At 52.0% G+C, this 22,662-nt stretch overlaps 1 protein-coding gene across 7 annotated transcripts; it reads left to right on the top strand.

Annotated features, from left to right (window-relative positions):
* The first annotated feature begins 838 nt into the window (after nucleotides 1–838).
* On the top strand, nucleotides 839–21,777 carry SH3TC2 (SH3 domain and tetratricopeptide repeats 2). 7 transcript variants are annotated; one of them, XM_051631320.1, is made up of 19 exons: nucleotides 839–990; nucleotides 3,565–4,037; nucleotides 6,779–6,898; nucleotides 8,021–8,125; nucleotides 8,362–8,489; nucleotides 9,192–9,297; nucleotides 9,644–9,787; nucleotides 9,921–10,122; nucleotides 10,765–10,838; nucleotides 11,636–11,831; nucleotides 12,867–13,003; nucleotides 13,907–13,948; nucleotides 14,052–15,755; nucleotides 15,874–16,054; nucleotides 17,460–17,610; nucleotides 19,109–19,231; nucleotides 19,788–19,938; nucleotides 20,564–20,760; nucleotides 21,121–21,777. In XM_051631320.1, exons 2-19 carry the CDS (start codon nucleotides 4,004–4,006, stop codon nucleotides 21,310–21,312), a joined length of 3,987 nt encoding a protein of 1,328 aa, XP_051487280.1. In that variant the 5' UTR covers nucleotides 839–990; nucleotides 3,565–4,003; the 3' UTR covers nucleotides 21,313–21,777. The 7 variants fall into 7 exon arrangements, 6 of the variants coding, with proteins under 6 accessions (XP_051487280.1, XP_051487283.1, XP_051487282.1 ...); XM_051631322.1 differs by lacking the exon at nucleotides 839–990 and adding an exon at nucleotides 1,192–1,538 and having other exon boundaries at nucleotides 3,565–3,669; XM_051631321.1 differs by lacking the exon at nucleotides 839–990 and adding an exon at nucleotides 1,192–1,538 and having other exon boundaries at nucleotides 3,565–3,679.
* Nucleotides 21,778–22,662: the final 885 nt, after the last annotated feature.

Here is a 22,662-nt window from a genome sequence, read left to right as displayed (position 1 = left end):
CCTGTGTCCTACAGCTGAGCATGAGCCCTCTCCTTTCTGAGCTGCCCCCAGTTGCCAGCATGCCAGGAAAGATGCTGTCCCAGTGCCATCCAGTCCTGGTCAAGCAAACATATGAGTGGAGGTATGTGGGAGCAGGTCGTTGTCCCCCAGGCTCCTCTTCCCCAGCCAAGCAGGCAGGCACTGACATGCAGCCTGAAAGGCCCAGGATTGCAGGAGGGGGAGCACAGTGTGGGCAGGTGCTTATCACTGCTCTGCGCCCATTTGCAGAGGACAAAAGCTAAAGCAGAGTGCAAGAATGAGGAAATGTCCCCACTGACCCTGCTGGCTCTTGCCAATGTCCCTGCAGCTTCCCTGGCTGGTGGGTGCTCTGGCTGGGTGGGATTTCAGAGGAGGGAAGGAAAGCATTGCTCCACCTCACGCCAAAACGTCCCCCCACCCACATCAGTGAATCAAAACAGTGAAAACAAGAGTTTGTTTGACCTGAAACAAAATGTTTCATCTTGTTTGTTTGCTTTTTTCCCCAACTGAAGTCAGATTCAGGCTGACTTCCTTTTTGTTTCAGGTTCGTTTTTAAATAACAAAGTGAAAAGCAATGAGACTTTGTTTTAAATATGCCAAGGAATGGTCAACTTCTGAGTGTTCCCAGAAGGAAACAGGAATATTAGAAAAGCTTGATATTAACTCTTCCATTGTTTTCAAAAGAAAAAAAAAAAATCCAGTATTTTTCTCTGCTAGCCTTGTTTATGGAGTTTAGCCAGGGTGCACAAATACTGCTGGGTCCACAGATCTCTTGTTCTGTTTGTCTGTATTTGCTTTTTGTCAGAGAAGAAAAGGATTTCAGAGCTGAGTGCCACTGCCACCTCCCCGGGATGCCTGAACTGTGCTGCAGGTAGAGCCTCTCCCTGGGGCTTTGCTGTAGCAGTTGGTTCCAGAGAGGACAGAAGGTCCTGAGCCCCAAGGACACAGCGCCAGGGCTGGGAGCAGGGACAGGTGAGTCCAGGAGAGGCTGCTCGTGCAAAGCAGCCGCTTGCAAAGGGAGGGAGCCGCTGGTGCGGCCACGCTGGGTGTGAGCAGAGCCCCGAGCTGCTCTGGATGCTGTGCCCATGGGCAGCCTTGCTGGCCTTTGTTTACCGCAGAGCTGGGGCGAAGGCGGTGCCGGGGCGTTCACGCTTCACCTCGGGAGCCGGCGGAGTTGCCGGCGTGCCGGGCTGTTTATAGCATACCTCCGGGTAACTCATTGACCTCCGTGCCGGCCTCTCTGCTGGGAAGCAGAGGTTCCCAAGATGATAAGCCGCTCTTGGAAGAAATTCCTTTCCTGGTGCGAGGGAGTGGCGGTGCTGGGCAGGCTGGCCCGCCTCGCAAACACGTACACAGCCCCGCGCACACGCACGGGCGGGCGCTGCGACCCGGCGCCGGCAGCGTTCCCTTGGGGACCCGGCTTGGACAGGTTTGAGCTTCGTGGCCAAGAGTTCTCCAGGAGCAGAGCAGCTCTGGGGAGCAGAGCAAGGGGCCCTGCGCAGGCATGTGCGGAGGAGCAGGTCAGTACAGCCGCTTGCACCGCTCTGCCTGGCCGCCGCCGTGCCGGGTGTCTCTGACCGCCGGGCAGATGCCGGTGCCCTTCGTCCCCATCTGAACAAACACAGCTGGGACGTGGCAGTTGGAGGTGCCTGGAGAAGTCCAGCACACGGACATGGCTGCATAAATCCATGTTGGGGCAGAAAGATTGCGTTTTTTGGTCCTGGCTGAATTTTAGGCTCAGCTGTAGCGGAAGGATAGGTTTGTTTTTGGGTCTTTTGTGCCCAGGAACTAATAGGAGGACAGGAGAAATCACAGCAGCACACTGGATTTGGGAAGTGGATTTGGGTGGAAGGGTGCTGCTGCGTGACAAGCCTGGAGACTGACAGTGTCTGCAGCAGCTACTGTCCCCCAGGCAAAGGGTGCCTGGATGGTCACCATGCCTCCTGTTTTGTACCCTGGGCAGGGAAGCGTGGCTGGCTGGCACCCTGCCTGCAGAGCCTGCCCTGCTGGCACGGGTACACTGGGTCTGCAAAGGGAGCAGAGACCCCAGAGAGTTCACACGGGCAAAGACCCCCAGCCAACACTAGCTGAGACCCCCAGGAAATTGCTTCTGTACTTGCTAGGACTGGGCTTTTCCAGAGAGGCCAGGCTGAGGGCTTCAAGCAGCAATGGGAGCTCCCCAGTGGACATCCAGGGGTGGTAAGCTGAGGAGTAGGGAGTGGAATGGGATGTTTTTGAGCTGCTGGAAAATTCTATTTCAGGTCAAACAGGAGGTTGATACCTTTGCTTGTAGAGGGGTGGGTTTGGTTGCTGAGTTGGACGTAAGTAAACTTGAAAGCAAAAAGAAATTTCAAAACCAGAAAGGAAGACATGTTTGTTTAGAAAACGAAACATGATATTTTGGTTTAGAAAATGAAAACATAACATTTTGCTGATTTAAAAAAAAAAAAAATACTGTTTTCCCCTGTGTAAAAGAATTTTATGCTAATTGGTGGCAGGTATTGCTAAAACCAACATCATGTTGAGTGCAGCAAAAAGTTTTATCTGAAAACACCTGCCCTGTTTGAGTGCTGACCACTCTGACAACATGTGCCCAAACCAGCAACATCTTCCATGCAAAGATGTGCCTGACTTCATCCCAGAAACGGTCTATGTGCTCTGAGCTCAGGCAAGCTGAAGCCCACGCCTGGATCTGAATTCCCTCTGTTTCCTGCACCTTCAGAGCATCCCTAGGTAGAGTGGGGGAGTTTTCTAAAACTGGAGCTTTCCAGGGCTGCAGTGCAACAGGAACAGACAGTCTCCACAGGGAGAGCAGTGCCAGCCTGTCCCAGCAGCTCACCTTGGTGCAGGTCCCTGTGGCCACCCAGCTTTGCATAGGAGACATCAGCTTGACTTGAGCATGCCAGGAGACAGCTGCAGCACTTTGCACCCTAACGTCTGGAGCTGAGGAGGGCGGGTGAGCTGTAGTGAGGAGGATTGGGAGGATGGTCCCTTCTCCAGGCAACCCTGACATTTTGACATCTGGTTTCTCCTGAGGAGGGCTAGAAATCTGTACTCGTTCAGCCTTCTCCTGGGTAGGCAGGCTGGTGCCTGGCCAGGACTGCACAGGAGCACTGATTGGTGCAACCTTCCCTGCAAAGACTTTTGGTTTGACTTCACGTTTGTTAGAAGTTGCCCAGCCAGCTTTCTGAACATGGATTCCATGCTGCCACAGCCTGTCCCACATCTAGCTGCTCCTCATGCTTTGCTTTAGGAATATTGCAGTGGTGCCAGGCAGCACCCATAACAGCACAGGAATCTGTCCAGTGAGAAATTACTCGCTGAAGTAATTACTCACTGCTCTGGAGAAGCTCAAGACCTTGTCATGAACTGGGGTGCAGCCTGGCTGTCTGGGAAAGCCAAAAATGCTCCTGGAACACACCACAGCACACAAGTCACTGCTGTGGTGGCACTGGCATTGGCTGGCAACTGAAGTACAGGTTCATCCCTAAAACACTTCCCTATCTGTGACTTCTCTCCCTAGACCTTTTGGGTTTTGTTTTGCAGGGGCTGTGTTGCTCTTCCTAAGAGATGCTCTGCAGACATATGTCACCCATAGTGCAGTGAGACCACACAGATGGTCCTGAGTCCTGGTCCTGGAGTCTGGAGAAGGTCAGAGCATGTGAGTGAAGATGGAATGAGACTCCATTCCTGGGCAGCCCAAGAGATCCCTCACAGCAGCCAAATTGGTCTCTCCTGGTGTTCACATCTGGTGTTCAGAGAGTACTGCTGTCAGAGATGAGACGAGCCCTTCCAGCCCCACAGGAGCCCACAGTGCCTGTGCTTACAGAGAAATCACCTGCATCTTGCCTGGACATAGCTCTGCTCTGCTGAGGGTGGCAGGGAGGGGCCGGTGCTGCTGGCTGCCCTCGCTGTGAAACAGGGAGCATTGGGTCCAACAGGAAGGTGGTCCAGGAAGGGCTGCAGAGCCAGCCCTAGATGGAGGATGCTGGACAAGACCCAGTGGGGTGTCCCTGCAGGTGAGATGGGTGCTTGCAGCGGTGTCAGGAACTTGGTTGCCTTTGGAGGTGGGAGGAGATGAGTGTTGAAGCCCTCCAGAGGGGTCAGCTGGAATCTCAGGCGGGCTTGGCAGAGGAGGAATGAGAGGAATGTGCATGTGGGCCAAGAAACAGGCTCCCAAAGGCAAGGAGGAGAGCAGAGCCCAGGGGCAATGATGGGGCCAGCACGGGGCAGCAAAGCCAGCTGTGGGATGAGAGTCCCCCAGAGTGCTGCATCCAGCTCTGTGACCCCCAGCATGAGAAAGACACGGACTGTTAGAGAGGATCCAGAGAAAGGCCATGGAAATTCTTGGAGAGCTGGAAGCCCTCTCCTAGAACAAAAGGTTGAGAAGAAGAGGCTCTGGGGATACCTTATTGCAGCCTTTCAGCAGCTAAAGGGGGCTTAAAAGGATGAAAAGAGGCTTTTTACTTGGGTCTGTAGTGACAGGACAAAGGGCAATGATTTTAAACTGAAAACACATAGACTTAGATTAGATAGAAGGAAAAAAATATTTACTATGAGGCAGATGAGACACTGGAACAGGTTACCCAGAGAAGCTGTGGATGCCCCTCCCTGGAAGTGTTCAAGGTCAGGTTAGATGGGACTTTGAGCAACCTGTTCTAGTGGAAGATCTTCCTGCCCACAGCAGGGGGGTTGGAACAAAGTCTTTATAGGTCCATTGGGAGACTTCAACTTACCAGATGTCTGCTGGAAATACAATACAGTGGAGAGGAATGTGGAGTGTGCCGAGAGTAAATTTCTCATGCAGCTGTAGAGGGAGCCAACAAGGGAGGACACCCCTCTGGGCCTCTTGCTTGCAAAGAGAAAAGGACTTCCGGATGATGTGATGGTTGGGGGCTGTCTTTGGCACAGCAATCATGAAATGAGAGACTTTTTGATTCTCAGAGAAATAAGAAGGGGGTCAGCAGAACTGACACCTGGGACAGTAAAGGAGGGCAGACCTTGGCCTGTCTAGGGACCTGCCTGACAGAGTCCTTTGGGAGGCAGCCCTGAAGGGCAAAGGAGGCCAGGAAGGTTGGATGTTCTTCAAGAAGGAAACCTTCAAGATGCAGGTGCTTACCATAACTCTGACTCTCTACAACTACCTTAAAGGACGTTGTAGAGAGGTCAGTGTCAGTCTCTTCTCCCAAGTAACAAGTGATAGGGAGAGAGGAAATGACCTCAAGTTGTGCCAGAGGAGGTTTTGACTGGGTATTAGGAAATATTTCTTCACTGAAAGGGTTATCAAGAACAAGCTGCCCAGGGAAGTGGACCTACTCCCTGGTGGTGTGGTGTGAGAAACAGAAAAGTCCTTGACTCCGCGTAAGCCCTTCTCAGCGATAACAAAAAAACCATCTCATATCGCCAACACTTTTTTCAGCACAAATCCAAAACATAACCCCGTAGTACAAGGAAAATTAACTCTATTCCAACCAAAACCAGCACAGTCACCATCCCTGGAGGTATTTAAAAAGATGTGGCACTTAGGGACGTGGTTAGTGGTGGATCGGGCAGTGTCAGGATTGCAGCTGGACTCGATGATTTTAAAGGTCTTTTCTAACCTAAAGGCTGCTCTGATTCTAACCCAAACCATTCTGTGACTCCGTGCCCACCGCCCCCGCCCGGCGGGCAGGCCGTGCCCGCTCAAAGGGCGCATTGTGCATTGTGGCCGGGCTGCGGTGCCGGCCGGGCAGCCAGCTGGGTGCTGGCCCTGCCAGCGCAGCCGCAGCCGCCGCCTCGGGGCTGCCCGTGTCGCTGGACACATGGGCTGCTGCTTGGGGACCCCCTGGCATCAGGACCTGTCCCTCGGGTGCACAGGTAAGCCGTCCACGGGAATGCCACGGCCGAGCGGGGCGGTGAAGCTCACCCCGCTGACAGGGCTGCTGCGGAGAGTCCAGCCCCGAGCTCCCTGGGGCTGCTGGCCTGTCTTCCTGAGGCGGTGAGGATGTCTTCTCCTCTTGCTCTGTCACTAGATTTGAGTGTCTGGGGAATGAGGCAGGGCATTTTGTCCAGGGAAGGCAGAGAATGACTCAGGGGGTTGGTTTATTCCCGTGCTATTGGATTTTCAGCAGCTCCCTTGCGGCCACCGCTGCCCAGCAGGACCCCGAGGACCGCAAGGCTCGGAGAGCTGCCGGTGCTGCCCGGCCCTGCGGCGCCATTCCCATACCAGCCTGTCCAAATGAGCTCATGGGGCTGTGCCAACGGGCTGGAGGAGGGAGATGGCTCAAGGCCAGCGGCCACATGTCCCCTGGGGGAGCTGGTACCCGCGGGTGCCACCAGCACCTCAGCCTCTGCTGCCAGGAGTGCAGCCCGAGCACCAGGACCCACACTTAGCTCTGGGCTGGGGCTGTTTCCTGCCCACTGTTATAAAACATTTCAGCACTGAGGAGGTAAATGAGTCACTGACAGGACTGGAAATGGCTCCCCACCAGCAGTTTCAATTGGTCTCTTGAAAAAGCTCCCAGTTCCCTTTCTCAGCCTGGCCCAAACGAAAACAAACACTGAGTTGGTGAGTGCTGTGAGGAGAAAACCCATTTTTCCTCTCACCCAAGCAAGCCCAGGGCCCGCCTGGCTCTGTGAAGACCCACCAGCGTACTTTGTCGTGCCGCTGGCAGAGGTGACATGAGCAGTGTCCAACCTGCCACATCCTTCAGCACATCATGTGGGGACCTCTCAGACAGGGAGGATTCTGCCAGGGATCTGAATGCCTCCTCTTCCCCAGGCAAAGAGTGTGACTCCTGCTGTCCCCGCTCGCCCGTGCTCCTGCCCCGCTGGGACCGCCTGCAGCCCACCGCAGCCCAGTGCCAGGGAAAATGGTGGAGGGAGAAGATCATGGCTTCAGGTACCTGTCCCTGGGAAAAGGGACCCAGCTGGGATCTGCCGGGATGCAGTGAAGAGGGGAAGAGAGGGAGGGAAGGAGAGAGGAGTGAAGCAACCAGCAGGCAAGCTCAGGTCAGGCAGGAGCCAGCTCGGGTTTAGCTCTGACTCTGGCTCATTTTGCTTCTCTGTCTCCATTTCCCCCACATGTGGAAGGGGACAGAGTCACTGGATTAAGTCCTTTGTTAAGTGTGTTCAGATCTGCTGTTGAGAAGTGTAGAGTCTTTTTCTTTCAAATAAAAGCTCATTCATTGCATGTCCAGCCATGGGCCATTCTTTCTAACTATAAATAAGGATTATAATTCTGCATGCAAATAACAGTTTATTTCACTGACTAGCAAAACTGGCTCAGTAAAAAGAACTGCAGAGTATAGTTATGGTCACAGAAGTGATTTAAAAAAGCTTCTGCCTGTTCCAGCTCCAGATGTCTGGTTACAAGTTTGTCTTACAAGTCCAATCTGATTACTGACAAAAATTGTTTTTTTAATCTTATTATCCCTCCACAGCCAATACAGCTGTGGAAGAGTAAGCTGGATTTTTATGTGTCTCAGCCTTCATTAACATAATTACTGCCTAAAGTTTCAGTTCCTGAATCCTTTATGGCAATAGTTGACAATATGTGAAGCAGAGAGAATGCAGTTGGATTCCAGATACTGACCAGAGCAGGCAGGGAAGAAAATTTCATTTTGACTGTCCAATTGATGAGCAAAGAGTTTTGCAAGTCTTCTGCTCTCCTGGGCTGGGGGAGTGCTTTTGCTCTGAGGTTTCTGCTCAAAAAAAATCTCAGTGACACAGGGTCATTCTTCTACCAGATCTGCTCAGTGAGGGTCTGTCCCAGGAAGCAAGGAGGGGACATCCCCTCACTTCAAAGCCCCTCCAGCACCAAAAAGAAGCCAGTCGTCAAGGGTATCACGTAGTTAGGACATGTGGATCTTGCCTTCAACCCTGAGCATGATTGTGATTTGCACAGTCCCCAGCCAGATCTGCAGTGCAATACATGTCCTTTGCTTTCAGGTGACATGGTTGGGCAGAATATCATAGACCAAAAAATCTGACAGCAGCTCTTCTGTCTCCCTCTCCTTGCTAGGTAAGGCTGGGGCATTGGAGCCAAGCGACCCCGCTACCGAGGCAGCAGAAGGCTCACCAGACACCTCCCCAGTGCTGCCAGCTGTTGGGGAGGGCTTTCCACCAGGTGAGGTGCTGCCTTTGGCATCACTCAGATTTCCAGTGGCTGGTTGTAGCAAGGACTGTCACTGCAGCTCACTGCCCCCTGCTACCCCTGGAGGGGGATGGTGGGCTGGGTTTATGTTTTTTGAGCTTTGCAAAAAGGCCAGGGCTGGAGGCACTGGTGGGGCTGGCTGCAGAGAGGCAGCTCTGTGTGCCATGAAGCTCCTTCTCCTCCTTGACCCTGTATGTTTCCTTTTCAAGAGATTTCTCTCTTCTTCTCCATTGAGAGCCGCTCCTCCCAGTGCCTCAATTCCCAGCTCCAGGAAGCAGCCCGAAAGAAGCTGTGGGCCCTGGAGAGTGATGATAGAGATGTCTGTGCCCTGTTCAAGGTAGGAGCCCCAGCCTGGCAGGGCAGAGCATTGTACTGGGAAGCTCCTGGCGTTATGGTATATATGATGGGACACCAAACCCTGCTGACAATGAGAAGTTCCTCCAAGGCCGTGGCCCAATGTGTTCCTGCACGCAGGGACTCTGTAGGGGACTGGGATGCTGGGGGAAATGAACTGGTAATGGGTGAGAGGCAGATGCAAAGCTGAGCCTCAGGTGAGGACCCTCATATTGGAGCCTCTGAGCTGTCTGAGAGATCATTCATATCCTGGATTGAACTTTCCTTCCCTGCTGTTTTTTGAGGCCCTGGCCTCTCAGGACTCCCTGCAGAGCTTCCCAGAAGATCTGTAACAGTGCAGATGTACTAGTGCCACCAGTAAAGAAAGGAGAGCTTCTTCCTTGAGGCACAGTTACTGCTTTCAGCCTCAGAGCTGAAGTCTGGGAGCTGTGCCTGTCCTGAGTGAACATTAAACCAAGAGTAGTAGTATGGGTGCTCCATCCTTCCTGGCTGAAGGACTTGGCTGGCTGGAGCACCCTCCCTTTAACCCCAGGCAACCAACTTGCACAGCTTTGGTCTCAGCTATGCTAATAAATGAGTGCCTAGTCTCATTCCAGGGTCTATTATTATTCCCACACTGACCAAGAAGACCCATTGTCAGTGTCCCAGGACTGTCCCTTAATCTTGATTTATCTTCCATGTGTAGGAGCTGTCAGCCAGGCTGGTCTGTATGCAAGCACAGGAGGATCGGTTCCTCCTCACCTTCAAAACCCTAGAAGAAGTCTGGAAGTTCTCCACATACCTGACTTTAGGTAATGTGTTCAAGGTGTGGGAGATATGAACAGCGTGAGAAGCGTTTTCTGAAAAGGTGTTTTTTGACACCAAAAAGCAGTGGTATCACAAGATGGTCAGATAAAGAACATGAATTAGAAGGCCTTGGCATCCATCTACACTTTATGAAACCACTGCCTGGATCAGTGAAAGAGACTCAGGGTGCCTTTTGGTAATGCCTCTGTTGCATATTGGAGATGGAGACAGAATTGGAGGCTGTTGCCTCACAGCCTGTTTGCAGATGACAGATTGGGAAACATCCAAAGAGCACTTCCTCCTGCACAGTGAAGGAGGGTGCTGACACTGCTTTCCCTCATGGTTTCTTAGGGTATGTGGGCAGCTGCTTGGAGCAGCTTCTCTTTGACCGGGAGTACTGGCTAAACTGTGCTCTGATGGAGGACACAGAGGTCAGAGTTACTGTGGATGAAGATCGCTTGGCCACCATATACATGGGTCTGCTACTCCAGGAAGGTGAGAAGTGACTGCATGTCAGTGAAGAAGGGACTTCCTCAAAAGCATCTCAGCAGGGCTGTGTTGTGGCCCTGTGCTGGGCTATGTCTTGCAGTGTTGCCATTGACATAGGCATGACTCTTTCTATCTGCAGGTAACTTTTTTTCCAGAGCAGTGCCTGGTGTCTGGCAGCCAGAGCAGGAGGGAGAGAAAGGCCTGCAGTTCTGCAAGAATGAACTGATCCATGTGAAGAATGTTGGAGAGGAGTCCAAGTGGGAAGGGATGTCCTTACTGACAGGTCAACGAGGCCTGGTGCCTGTGACAGCTCTAGAGCCAATACCTCAACCATTTTACCAGTAAGTAGATGGGTCAATTAATTGTGCTCCAGCCAAGATTCCTTCCTGATCCTGGTGCATGAGCTGGCACCAAGCCTGGGGTGAGGAACTGCTCTTGCCTCTGGCAATGGGCAGGAGCTACATAATTCTGTGAGGATATACATTATGCATAAAGAGAGCCAGTGGAAACCATTCAGGTCCTGTTATGGGACAGAGCAAGAACATACCTCAGATATCATTCTTGTATGATATTGATTTAGGTCATACAGGTGAATGACTGGGAGAAAAAGCATAGCCCAAGGCCTAGGTAATGCCAGTAAAAGTGGGGCCTCGTGTTGGACACTTGACTGAGCCTCAAAGACATCCACAGCTCCTCCTGTACTCAGACAGTGAAATCCTTCTTATAGGCTGGCAAAGTGACTGTGTTTTGCAAAACCATACCATGTGGTGTGAGGCTGCAATCGTGAGGAACCAACTGCCTTCCATGCCCAGTAACACCACTGTAAGGAATAACTGGGCTGGCCCTGCTGGCCGTGCTCCATAGCAGCTCCAGCACTCCCAGGGGACCAAGCATCTGTCCTGCTTGTGAGAGACCATCCCTGGTGGTGGCCTGAGGACAGGACTGCTCAGAGAGGACAAGTATGTTTAACCTTTGCCTTGCAGGTGGTTCCTGAAGAATCATGTTCTGAGTTTTGGCATCTCCCAGGAGATCAGAGGGACAACCTCTCAGCCCATTGGTGAGTGATGGGGTGTCACCCAGCTACACTTCCCAGGGAGGGGCACAGATCTCACAAACCTGGGTTCAGCCACAAATGCAAAGGGCCCATCTCTTGTTCTGACACTGACACTCCATTGCATGGTGCTCTGAGGGAATACTCTTGGTCTCTCCTGAACGGAGAGCAAAACTTGCAAATTAAACTGCACTTGGCAGGGAGATCTGAAGAGCAAGGACAGCTGCTGATACCATCCTTCTGCCACTGTTTTTTTCTATTCTGGTACAATTTTTTCCTCTCCTTTAATTATTTCAGGACTCAGGTTTTAAACAATTAGACCTACTTCTGTGCACATGTGAAACCTGGGGCCACCATTCACCAATTAGCCCCAGGCCATTCCTGGTTGGACATGGGCACTGTTAGAGCATGCTGGACATGGGAATTCACTGCAGGTGTGAGTTTGGCATGTAGTGTGATGGGCATTTGCACTGTTAGAGATTTCACTCCTGTCAGAGAACTGCAAGAGCGCAGCTTCTGTGAAGCTCCAGCAACTTTGTGGTCCCAGCCACCTTCCAGGCTGCAGCTCTTAGAGGTTTCAGTCTTTTGCTGTCTGGGGTTTATCCTTGCCTGTTGAATATTTTGTCATAATCCTCAAAAAGAAACTGTAGAAACCTGAGGCTGAGAGCGTAATAAATTTTAGGGGACAGAAAGGCAGCCTTCACAAGCTGAAATCATGGTCCTCCTTGCCCAGGTATTTTCCAGCAAGGAAGTTGTAACAGTGGCCTCACACTGAAATGCCTTTGTTTGTCTTGGTTTCCCAGTCAAAGGCAGGTGCACAGCCACAGAGGACCACAAAGGAGCAGCATGGAATGAACTGAGTTTCTCCAAAGGAGACAGCATAGAAGTCATTGGCTTCCTTATTCCAGGACTCCCGTGGTTTGTGGGAAAATCCCTCAGCAGTGGGAGCATTGGCTTTGTCCCAACTGGATACATAAACCCTGAGGCTTGCGAACCTCTGTAAGTTAACTGCTACCATCTAGATTCACCTAAACTCAGGAGAAAAGGAAGGCAAGACTCCTACTCCCAACTCAAGGCTGTGTTAGAATCCAGGGCAAGTCATTAGCTCTGCAAGGTCTTCAAAGAGGATCCATTTGAGGTCTGTCCAGAAGCCTTGGCCAAGCTCTGCTGCCAACACGGTGCAGGAGTCTCTGCCCAGACAAAGCAATTGTATTTCACTTGTCTCAGGTAATTCTGGGAAGGGAACAGATCTGGCCCTGGGCTATAGACTTGACTTTGCGTTAAGGCAGGCCAGGACATCTGTGTACTAGACAAGCTGGCTTCACAGTTTCAAATTGAAATGTTCTTGACTTTGTAGCTCTGTCTGAGGGGCTGTGAGTCTGGCAAGGATGGGGAGTGATCGCTGCCAAGGAAACCAAGTCCTGCTTTGCTTCCTTCTGCACCTCTGCTTTCTGTGGGATGTCGAGGCAGAATCACCACTGGCACAGTTCCTCACTGAGCAGAACTAAACACCCTTCCAAGGATACAGACAAGAGTTGTGTAGGGAGAGGGCGTGTCGCAACCCCACTCTGATGGGCAGTTGTCTTTGGTTTTGGCTTAAAGACATAACTCCAGTTCAATACCCATCAAAAAAGTCTTCTCCAAGAGTGTGTGTGAGAGGATGAGGTCTTAGCCTGTTGCTAGGACTGTTGGGCTTTCCTGAATCAGGCTGACTGAAGGTAAGTCTTAGGCACTTCTCCCTGATGCTACAGAGAGCAGAGATCACATAATGCCCTGGCCTCAGGGAGGACTTTTGGAGACAAAAAAGCCCAGTAGGTCCCTTGCTCTGGCACACACCAACTCCTCCATGGAGAAGCTGGATCTGAGAGCCCTAATGGGGAAGGTGTCCAGACTCTTGTATTCATCTGCAGCAGAGCTTTCCTAGTGGGAGGAAGAGGAGGGGTGAGAAAGTCCATCCCCATCCTATGGGACAGCTGCAGTGTCAGGGGATGGGGGAGCACTAACTGCTTTCTCCTGATGTCTGCCTCAACCTAGGGGAAAGGGCTTGGTGTTTCTGAGTGAAGAAGAGAAGTCTCCCCTCCTGCACATCCCCTGCAATGGTGGTGAGCAGCACTTCTCCTCCCTCCTCAGTGACCTGGCACGCACTGACATCACCTCTGTGTATCGCCTGGGTGAGTTACCTCCCTGCTGACCTGCCCAGCTCTGGGCTTTGCAGAGGAGACAACTGTTGTGGTTGAGGGAATGTCCAAGCCCTCTGCTCAGCCTGGTTGTGGAGGTTGTGGATATCCTCAAGAGCTGGGGCTTGCCACACTGCAGTTTGCAGGAGTCTTCTCTGCTTTCAGGACAGCTCCTCAGCTGTGGTTCACCCTGGCAGATGCTGCTCTCAACGGATCCTGGCTGTAGGTTCCTGCCTACGGCAGGTCCCCTGCTACTGTCTGACCTTTGGGCATATATCAAGGGGGATGCACAGCTAAAGTGACAGATGACATCATCTCCATGCCCATAGCAGGAACCAGGATTCCCGGGTGCTCTTCTCAGTTTCTCTATGCTTGCTGTGTGGCTTTTGAATGATAGCTAACTTCTCTGTCTCTGCTTCTTGCCTTCATACTACCTAGGAGCACAATTTGGCCATGCAGGGCTGAGCCTGGGATTCTCTGGGGTTCAGGGGACCTCCCAGGCCAGCCAGGTTCAATGAGCCCAGGGTAGAACCTTCAGAGATAAACACGTAGCTGAAACCTCCAAACAAAAAAGGCTTTTAAGAGAGACAGAGCTGATAAAACCCTACCTTAGAAAAATAAGACCTGCTTGTTACCAGGTAACTATAATGTTACCACTGCTCACCTCACCACCAGCTAAAAGCTGTTCTCCATGGTCTTACATGCAGCCAAGCCCCAGCAGACAGAGGGTTTGGAGCTGCATCTGCATGTGCTGTCTGAGGGCAGAAGTGAGCCTGCTCTCCCACGTGTGGGTCTGGGGTTTAGCAGAGCACCAGGAGATCTCAATAAGGTTTGAGCACTGTCTGCACATTAATACTGACCAAGGTGGTTTTTTTTTCTGTTTGTCTCTTTGTGCAGATGGTTTTGAACCCACAGCTACATTCCCAAAAGTGTCCTCAGGTGAGTATGTGGAGGGGACAAAATGAGATGCTTGGATGATGGCTTCTGAGGGTAAATTTTGACATGGGGAAACGTCCCACTATGGTTTGCATGTCTCTTCCAGAGGCTGTTCTCCGTGGCTGTAAAGATATCCAGCTGCTTCAGTCTTGGGAGGAAATAAATGGCTTGGCTACCACTAGCACTTCCGAGGTGTCTAGCCCTGGGAGTGAATCAGCCCCTGCTACACTGGAAGATGTTCTCTTGGAGAAGCTGGATGACTTTGATGATCCCAAATTCTTTATTGACCTGAATGTTGGACACATAGAAGATGCTGATGTCTTTGACCCCATATTGACCTTTCTTAACCAAGACAGTTATGTGCCCAGTTTTCAAAGCCTCTATGATCTCAGTTTTTCCTTTCTCAATTCCACTTTTTATGGCTTCTCTGATGAGGATGAACTGGTCTTATACCTTGAGACATCCAGGAACTGGGCCAAGAAGACTCATTCAGTTTGGGCTCATGTCAGACTCTGTTTCCTCTTGGGTAAACTCTGCATCAAAAAGGTCAAGTTCTCCCAGGCTCGAGTCTATTTTGAGGAAGCCATGAGCATCCTGGACAGGGGTTTTGGAGACCTGCCCTTGCTGGCTGCATTGCATGTGAACCTTGCCTCCATCTACTTGAAACAGAACATGAAACACAAGTTCTCCTCCCTGCTGGGAAAAACAGTGGCCTTGCTTGTCTGCTTGCCTGGCCACTCTTTCAGCTCTGAGAACGAGCTGGAGGTCATGATGTACCTCCTGAGGGAAGCCATTGCTGTGGGTAACACTCCCTTGGAGGCAAGGGTTTGCTTCCTTATTGTCAAGCTCTTCCTACAGCTGGGCAAAAACGATGAAATGTTGCCCTTTACTGAGCATCTTCAATGTCTCACCACCACTTCACTCAGCCTGGATGCTAGCTGTGTGCCACTGGATGCCACCCCCATCTTGAGCTACCTGTATGACAAGAAGTATTTGCCAAATATTGCACTGGCCTCTGCCAGGTTGTTTGTTCCCAGTGGTGTCAAGGGGGGACAAACACCTATTTGGAGAGCTGGCTTCATCCTCCAAAATGCCTCCAAACTCCTAGGAGGCCAACTGGAGAGGAGCAGCATCCCAGCACTGGCTTGTTTCTATCTCAAGCAGGCATTGCACTTCTCCTGCAAGAGCAGAGCTGTGCCCACCCAGAGGACACTGTGTGCCATCTTGTCCAGGATGTACCTCCAGCATGGTGTGTTGGATGGGGCAGTTTGTTATGCAGCCACGGCCGTACCCCTCAGCAGACTGATGGGCGAGGAGGAAGCTTTTGAGTCTTCCCTCTCTTTGGGATGGATGTATCTCCTGAACAGCCAGCCAGGCCCAGCTGCAGACATCATGGGACAGCTCTTGCACTCCCTGCATGGGACAGACAGCGTGACTCAGGGGGGAGCTGTGCACAATCTCCTGGCCATTGCCCTCAAAGGAGAAGGGCAAGTGCAAAAGGCTGTAGAGAACTACCTAAGGGCTCTGCACAAAGCCAAGGAGACTGGGAACAAGAGGAACCAGGCTATCACCTTAGCTAACCTGGGGCAGCTGAGCCTCTCACGTGGGGCAAACCAGCTGTCTGAGCTCTACCTGCTCCAGTCAGTTCAGCTCTTCGCTGAGCTCCAGGGTAGCGAAGACCTGGAGATGGAGTTGGTGCAGGTGCTGCTGTGGCTAGCACAGGCCATAGTGAACAGGCAGAGGTTGGAAGATGGCAAACTCTGTTATGAACTGGCATTGGGTTTTGCCCTGAAGTGGCATAATGTGAGGAGTGAGTACAGCTCTGCTGGCGGGAGCCAGGGCAGCATTCATTCATCTCTGTGCAGCACCCTGTCAGGTCCCCAGCTCAGCCCTCTGACCTGTCCTTTTCCCTTCCCTGTACCATGCAGGTCAGCTTCACGTCACTGAGTGTCTCTGCCATTTCTACAGCAAAGTGTCCCCAAACCTCCAGGCCTGCATTACCTACCATGAACATTGGGTATCCTTGGCACAACAGCTCCAGGACAGAGAGATGGAAGGCAATGTCTGGCAGACCCTCAGCCAGCTCTACCAGGCTTTGGGCACATCTGAGTAAGTCCTGTCTGTGGCTTTAGATGCTGTTAGAGTAGGGTCCATGGTCACCCAAAGCAACAGCAGTGGCTTTCCTGGGGTGTCCCAGGAGAGGAGTGGGGAAGGTGTGTGGCAGCTCAGGCACAGCTGAGATTTGTGAGCTGTTGCTGTGCAGTGAAGAGGGGAACAGTTCAATGTCAACCAGAGCCCTGAGAGCAGGACAAATGCCAGGCTGTTAGCTGGGGCAGAGCTGGGGTCTCGCCAAACACAGTTTTCCAGAGAGACATCCAGCCTTGATCAGAGGCAACCCAGCGACAGGGAATTCATCACTTCCTTTGGAAGCTTGTTCCAGTGATTAATCACCATTCACCAGTAAAAATATGTTCCTTATCTGTTATTTGAATAAGAATGGCTTCAGCCTCTAGCCACTGAGTCTGCCCTCCCTATCTGCTGGAATATTTTCCCCAGGGAGGTAGTTAAGACCCTGTATTAGCTCACCTTGCAATCTCCTGCTTGACACACAGAGGGGACTCATTAGATTATGTGAGAGGGGAGAGAAAGAGACCTGGACAGATCACAGACTTCCTTCAGTGTTTGAAGGCAAATGTGTCGAATAGTGGAGCACTAGCTGCCGTGTCCCTGAGGGACAAATGGGCAGGGGCTGTCATTAACTTGGATGCTAACCTTCCCATGCTAGGTCAGAGTGAGTTCAGAGGGAAGGAATTTAGGAAGCAGACGCCTGTCATGTGAATGGTGCTATTTAAGATCACAAAGCACCCCATTCCCTGGACTTGAAGGACAGCTGGAGCACAGTTACCAGCAGTCAAGACACCAAGCAAACAAACATGTCTTGGGCACTGCTCATCACTCCCATCACCACAGCTGCCTTTTCCAGGCAGTGTGTCCAACCCACTTGCCCATCCTACTGCTTTTCCCTTTGTCCTCTAGTGACCCAGGGCTAGAAAAGAGGCTATAAGGTCTTGCACATCTGCCTCTTGGGCTGCACCAAAGTACAGACTACAGGCAGGGATGTGGTTTGGGTGTCAGGTGCTGTCTGGAAAATGAATGTGTAAGCACTCCCTGCCTGTGCTCCCATGGGTAGCTGGGGGTGACTTCGGGGCTTTGTGTAAGGGTTTGCAGATGACCTGGACAAAACCCTCTTTATCAGCTGAAACAAGCTGGGGGTGGTGCCGCCCTGTTGGAAGCTGGCACTGGGGTTCCTTAGACCCAGGCTGGCCAAGGATTGCCAGATGGTACACACAGGTACACCAAAGCTTGGGCACTTCCACGATTTTACCAGGACATACTGCTCAGAGCTGTGGCTGTCAGGATTGCCATCGAAGAGAGGTTGTGATAGCTTGGCAACTGAGTGCAGAGGGTGTCCTGTGATTTCTCTCTAATGGCTTTTTGCCTGTTACCATCACAGGGCTTTGAGACAGTCCCTGGATTGCACCAAACAAAGTCTAAGGATCTTCATTGACCTGGAGGAGACTGTGAAAGCAGCAGAGGCCTGGCTGCAGGCAGGAAGGCTCTACTATCTTATGCAGGAAGATGAACTGGTGGAAATGTACTTTCAGGTATGGAGGAGTTGGCTGGAGTAGTCCCATTCTCACCCTGGCTAGCTGTATTCCCATCATAGCTGTGTGGCTTGGTAGGAGCCTTTTGGGGTTGGAAGACCTAGAAGAGAAAGTTCTTACAAGCAGTGTAAACCTGCTGCTGGAAGGAGGAGCTGTTTCCTTACACTCATGTATTATCTGGCACTAAATTTCCTATCTTTCCTTCCATACACTGGATTTAGAAGGGTTCTTGGGTGAAAGTAAGTAAATTTATTGAGTAAGAAAATGTTGTAGGGGTGCCAAAGGAAGCTGGAAGTGCCAAGTGACCAGTTCCCATTGAAATACCCATAGAAAAGGGGTAGGGTGCCAGAGAAGTGCTTGGAGACTTCTTGGAGTAAAAGACTACTGGCTTCTTTCCATCTCTAGCGTTATTTTATCAGCTGAGCTGCAAATAGGAAGAGCAACTCCTTATTGAGGGAGCAACTTCTATTAAAAGATGGGAAATTCTTTCATGTGCCCTTAGTAATCAGAGCAGAAGGCTGGTTGGGTCTACTGGGGTTGCACTGAACTGGTATATCTAGCAAAGCACCAGCCTGGACACATGTAGAGGACGTTTTGGGTCCTCACTCTGTTACCCCAGAAGCATCTCTGAACTGGTGGGGCTGGATGAGTGTGGCACACAGTGGTGGGAGCAAGGAGAGAAGCCTTTCCCACCAACCACACCAGCCTGCCCCTAAATCAGGGTGGTAAAGGCAGGGAGTTACTGGCACTGGGTAGCTGTCAGTGACCTGGGTGAAACTAATAGGTAGGTTTGGCATCAGCCTGTTTTCTAGTGTTGACAAGGGAGGTCTGTGGCCCATCACAAAGGGTCATCATTGCCTCCTTGGCTCATGACTTCAGCATGACTAAAGGAGGGGTGACTTCCCATTAAGAAGGCACAGCCAATGCCAGATCTCAGTAGGGCATGTCTGAGACCCTGAAGGGCCCCTTCCCAGGCATGGTCATTGGCAACGACGTAAATTGTCATGGTGTAAGGGACAACATGTTCTGGCTGGAAGGTGGCACCAGGGCTAAGTGCATAATTGGCACAAATAGCTGTTCTTCCCAGAAGTTAGCAGAGCTGCCTGTTTTTCTGCTGGCTCTGCCCTTTCTCTGTGGAGCTGCCTGTTCCCCTTGTCAATCTTCACATTGGCTCCATCACACCCATGACAGGCCAGGGCCACGAGACCCCTGGCTGCACTGTCCCAACTCTAAGTCCTGATGCCATTGGATATCCCAGCTGATGAGTATGTCACAGTGACCTTGCACAGGGATGGGGTGTCTGGCTCGTGGCTCCATCCTTACACATATTCCTTGCAAATGAAGCACAACAGTCACACACATCTTCTGCCCAACCTGTCTCCATGCTGTTTGGAGCACTGGTGCTCACGTTGACAATGACTAGTGTTTATTCAATGACACCAATGTCTTTGTACAAATGTCTCTTTCCAAGTCTCACTCCAGTTTCTTCTCCTTCCAGGCAGCCATTCAGACTGCTCTGAAATCCGAGAACTTCTCCTTGGCCATGGATCTTTACGAAAAAGCAGGTGACACATTTTTTAACGGCAGCAGAAACAGAGATCGAGCAGTGGAGTTTTATAGGGTATGGGTCCCTCCAAGCATTCCTGTTCTTGTGTCCCCAAAGGGTGGTGGCTGTGGAGAGCTTTGCCCCAGGGCTGGCTGCAGCACTGCATAGCCAGGCAGTGGATGGAGGGTGGAGAGGGATGGTGCCATCCTGAGTGTGCCCCAGTACAAACATTGCTGAAAGGGGGAAGCCTGGAGCACAGACAGCTTTTGCAATGGCTGCAGCTCACCCCAGAGATCACGTGGCAGGTGGGAACAGGGTCCTTTAATTGCAAACCCTGGCAGTGTTAGACGTGAGGTGGGCGCTTCTGGGGACGTGCTCAGAGTCAGAATTTCAGGCACCTGAAGGAAAGGCAGAGAAATGAGGGTCAGGTTTTGAGAGCCTGGGATTTGAAACTTATTTTCAAGAGAAAGAAGGGGCTAGAACCTGAACCTGCAGCACTCAGCCACCCCATCGTCTGCCTGCCATGCCATGCCAAGTGCTTGGTCCATCTCCTGCTGCTCTATCACCCCTCTGGGGCAGTGCTGTATGGTACCTCCAGGAACAGCCTGGACTCTTCATTCTCTCTCCTCAGGGAGGTGCTGTGTCCATGGCCAGGAAGCTAAAGGCCACTAAGACAGAGCTACGGCTGTTTAATAAGCTGGCAGAGCTGCAGATTGGGCTGCAGGGCTACGAGAAGGCACTGGAGTTTGCCACACTGGCAGCCAGGCTGAGCATCAGGGTCGGTGAGTGATGCACACCCACGGGGCACAGGAGCTACCAGCTCCTGCAGATGGGGTTGCCTTTCTGGATGAGAACAGCATGCACATGAAAGGGGGATCTGCTTTCATAAGAATGCTGGACCTGTTCTTATCCTGAGAGGTAACATATTTTTAAGGCTACTTCCCTTTTTAAGTTGCACAACAGCCATATGGTGGTGTGCCTGCCTAGGCGGTGGTGGGACCAGCTGAGCAGAGGATTGTTGCTACACTGGAGCACAGGAAGTCTGATGAAGACACAGCACTGAAGAGTTCCTCTTTGTCCTGACTCTTCCAATAAACTCATCCCTTCCCATTACAGAAATAGTTTGAATGGGCAAAATGCCAGCATAAATATCTTGTAATAACCCTTTCCAGCACCCAAGAAATCCACTAGTTGAATGGTATCCTCCCTGGGCGATCTGTCCAGCTTTGATATCAGCAACTCTGCCCACAACTCTCTTTGAACCATCTTCAAACCCAGTGTCTCCTTATGAAGATCCCCATGTGCCCAGGCTGTTGAGCAAATGAATCTCCAAGTAGCTCAGCATGCCAGGCTGGGGATGTACTGTGAGCACACTGCAGGCTGACTGTACCACCAACTCTTTTCCAGGAGATCAGTTGCAAGAGCTGGTTGCATTCCACCGCCTGGCTACAGTCTACTATTTTCTGCATATGTATGAGATGGCAGAAGATTGCTACCTGAAGACACTTGCCTTGCGTCCCACCTTGCTGCAGTGCTCTGGAGAGGCCCTCTACTACTGCAAGGTGTATTGCCACCTTGGCAACCTGACCCTGCACAAACTGAAGGTAGGAATCCTTTCCATGATGCTGCATTGAGCACTCTGGTCTTGACAGAGCCCTGGAGGTGGAGTATCACATCTGCTGCCAGAGCAGCCACACTTGTAGATGGCTGCATCCTGTGACTCTCCATTCCATCTGCAGCTTTAGAATAAATACACACAATGCTGGCACTACCAGGTTTTGAAGGGGAAAAGGCAACTTGGAAAGAAGTGCTGGCACTCAGCTGGGACTGTATAGAGCCCATTTAATTGAAGTCAGGTGTCACTGGGTTCTGCCTGGAACCACTGGGCTCTGCTCCAGCTCCTTTATACCTTGTGACCTTAATTTAAACCACTTCCTAATGACTGCCCTGTCCTTTACTGTTAGGATGGACAGGATGCAGCAGCCTACTTCCTGCTGGCCCTCGCTGCAGCGACTGAGCTGGGAGACCAGGAACTGCAAGACCTCATTCGAGCCAAGCTGGGTGACATCCCTGGTGCTCCACAGGGGCCCGAGGGCTTGCCAGGCTGTGCCACGTGCCGGCCCAGGTGGCTGAGCGAAGGCGGCCACGTCGTCTGACCACCTTGTCACCCCAGGGCCTGCAGTGGGAACCATCAAGCAGCATCGTGCCCTGCTGCTGGCACAGGCCCATGTGCTCTCCAAAACAACCAGGCCAGGAGAGCTCCTGCACCTCATCCTAAGGAGCTGGCAGTGTTTGGTCCTCTTGTCTCCAACAGGCAAGAGACCAAGCGCTTGGGACCCTGCCCTCATTTTTCAGGAGCAGGGCTGTGCACTGCAGCACATCAAGGCTGGGCATCCAGGCAGGATGAGGCCCCAGCAGTGGTGCTGGAGCATGCAGTGCAGTGGGGCTGAGTGACAGATGGCAATCTGGGGATTGACTGACCTGTCTAGGACAGGAACAGGAAAGTGTTGCCATGTGCTTGCTTGTTCCCCCCCACCAGCTGCCCCACACACCTCAGGTCCCATGGGGCAGCTCCACCTGACCCAAATGTGTTTTAACTTGAATAGCAACTCCTTTATTTATTCCTGTCTGGTTTCTGTCCTGTCTGCTCTGCCGAGGTCCATGACCTGTATGTCTGCAGAGCCTGTGGCCTCTTTGGTAGAAAACACCACCAAAGTGAGAGGCAGAATTAGGGAAAGGAGGAGAAATGAAAGAGGCTGGTCAAATCTGGCCTGGGCATTGAGCCCCCTATGCAGGTGGGGGTGACTGCCCAGGGGGAGGCAGAGCCCACCCTCACACCAGCCCTGGTGTTCAGCCTCAGCTCTGGCACTGGAGCAGCCGAGGTGGCCTCTTCTGCCACACAGCCCATGTGCACTCTCAGCATCTAACTCACAGGCACACTGTGGGGCCTGCCCAGGAAAAGACCTGTCAGTCCTGACCTGGCCCAGGCTTTGCAGCCTGGTATCCTCCCCAGCCTCTCTTCTCCAGGCTGCAGAGACCCACGGGATGCAGGAACACTGGGAGTGGATGGTGAGGCTGGTGCACTGGCCTGTGCTGTGGCACACATCCAGCCCCATGGGCAGGGGTGCTGATGGGGTGCAGGGGGTCTTTTGTGGGGAAGAGGCAGCTGCACTGCCTTTGCAGAGGTCAGTGGCAGACCAAGGAGAAGTCCAGCAGGCAGCAGGTGGTCTTCAAGTGCCCTGAGCTAAAGCAAAAAATCCTCTGTGGAGCAAGCAAGGAGAATGGGAGGCATGGAGCAGGCTTCTCCTGAGAGCAGCACACAGGGCTCCTGCACAGCCCATCTCACCACCAGAGAGCAATAAATGCCCATGTTTGCAGCCTCATGCAGGCGAGTGCCGCTTCCTGCCTAATACTGACTCAGATTTCCAGCCTGGACTGGTGCAGTGTGAAGAATGAGCAGTTTTTCCAGCTCATCTCTGTGTTAAATCTTGACAGATGACCCAGTG

The sequence above is a fragment of the Apus apus genome, chromosome 13 (assembly GCF_020740795.1).
Source record: "Apus apus isolate bApuApu2 chromosome 13, bApuApu2.pri.cur, whole genome shotgun sequence".
NCBI classification, from domain to species: domain Eukaryota; kingdom Metazoa; phylum Chordata; class Aves; order Apodiformes; family Apodidae; genus Apus; species Apus apus.
This window is presented reverse-complemented; position numbering and strand designations above follow the sequence as displayed.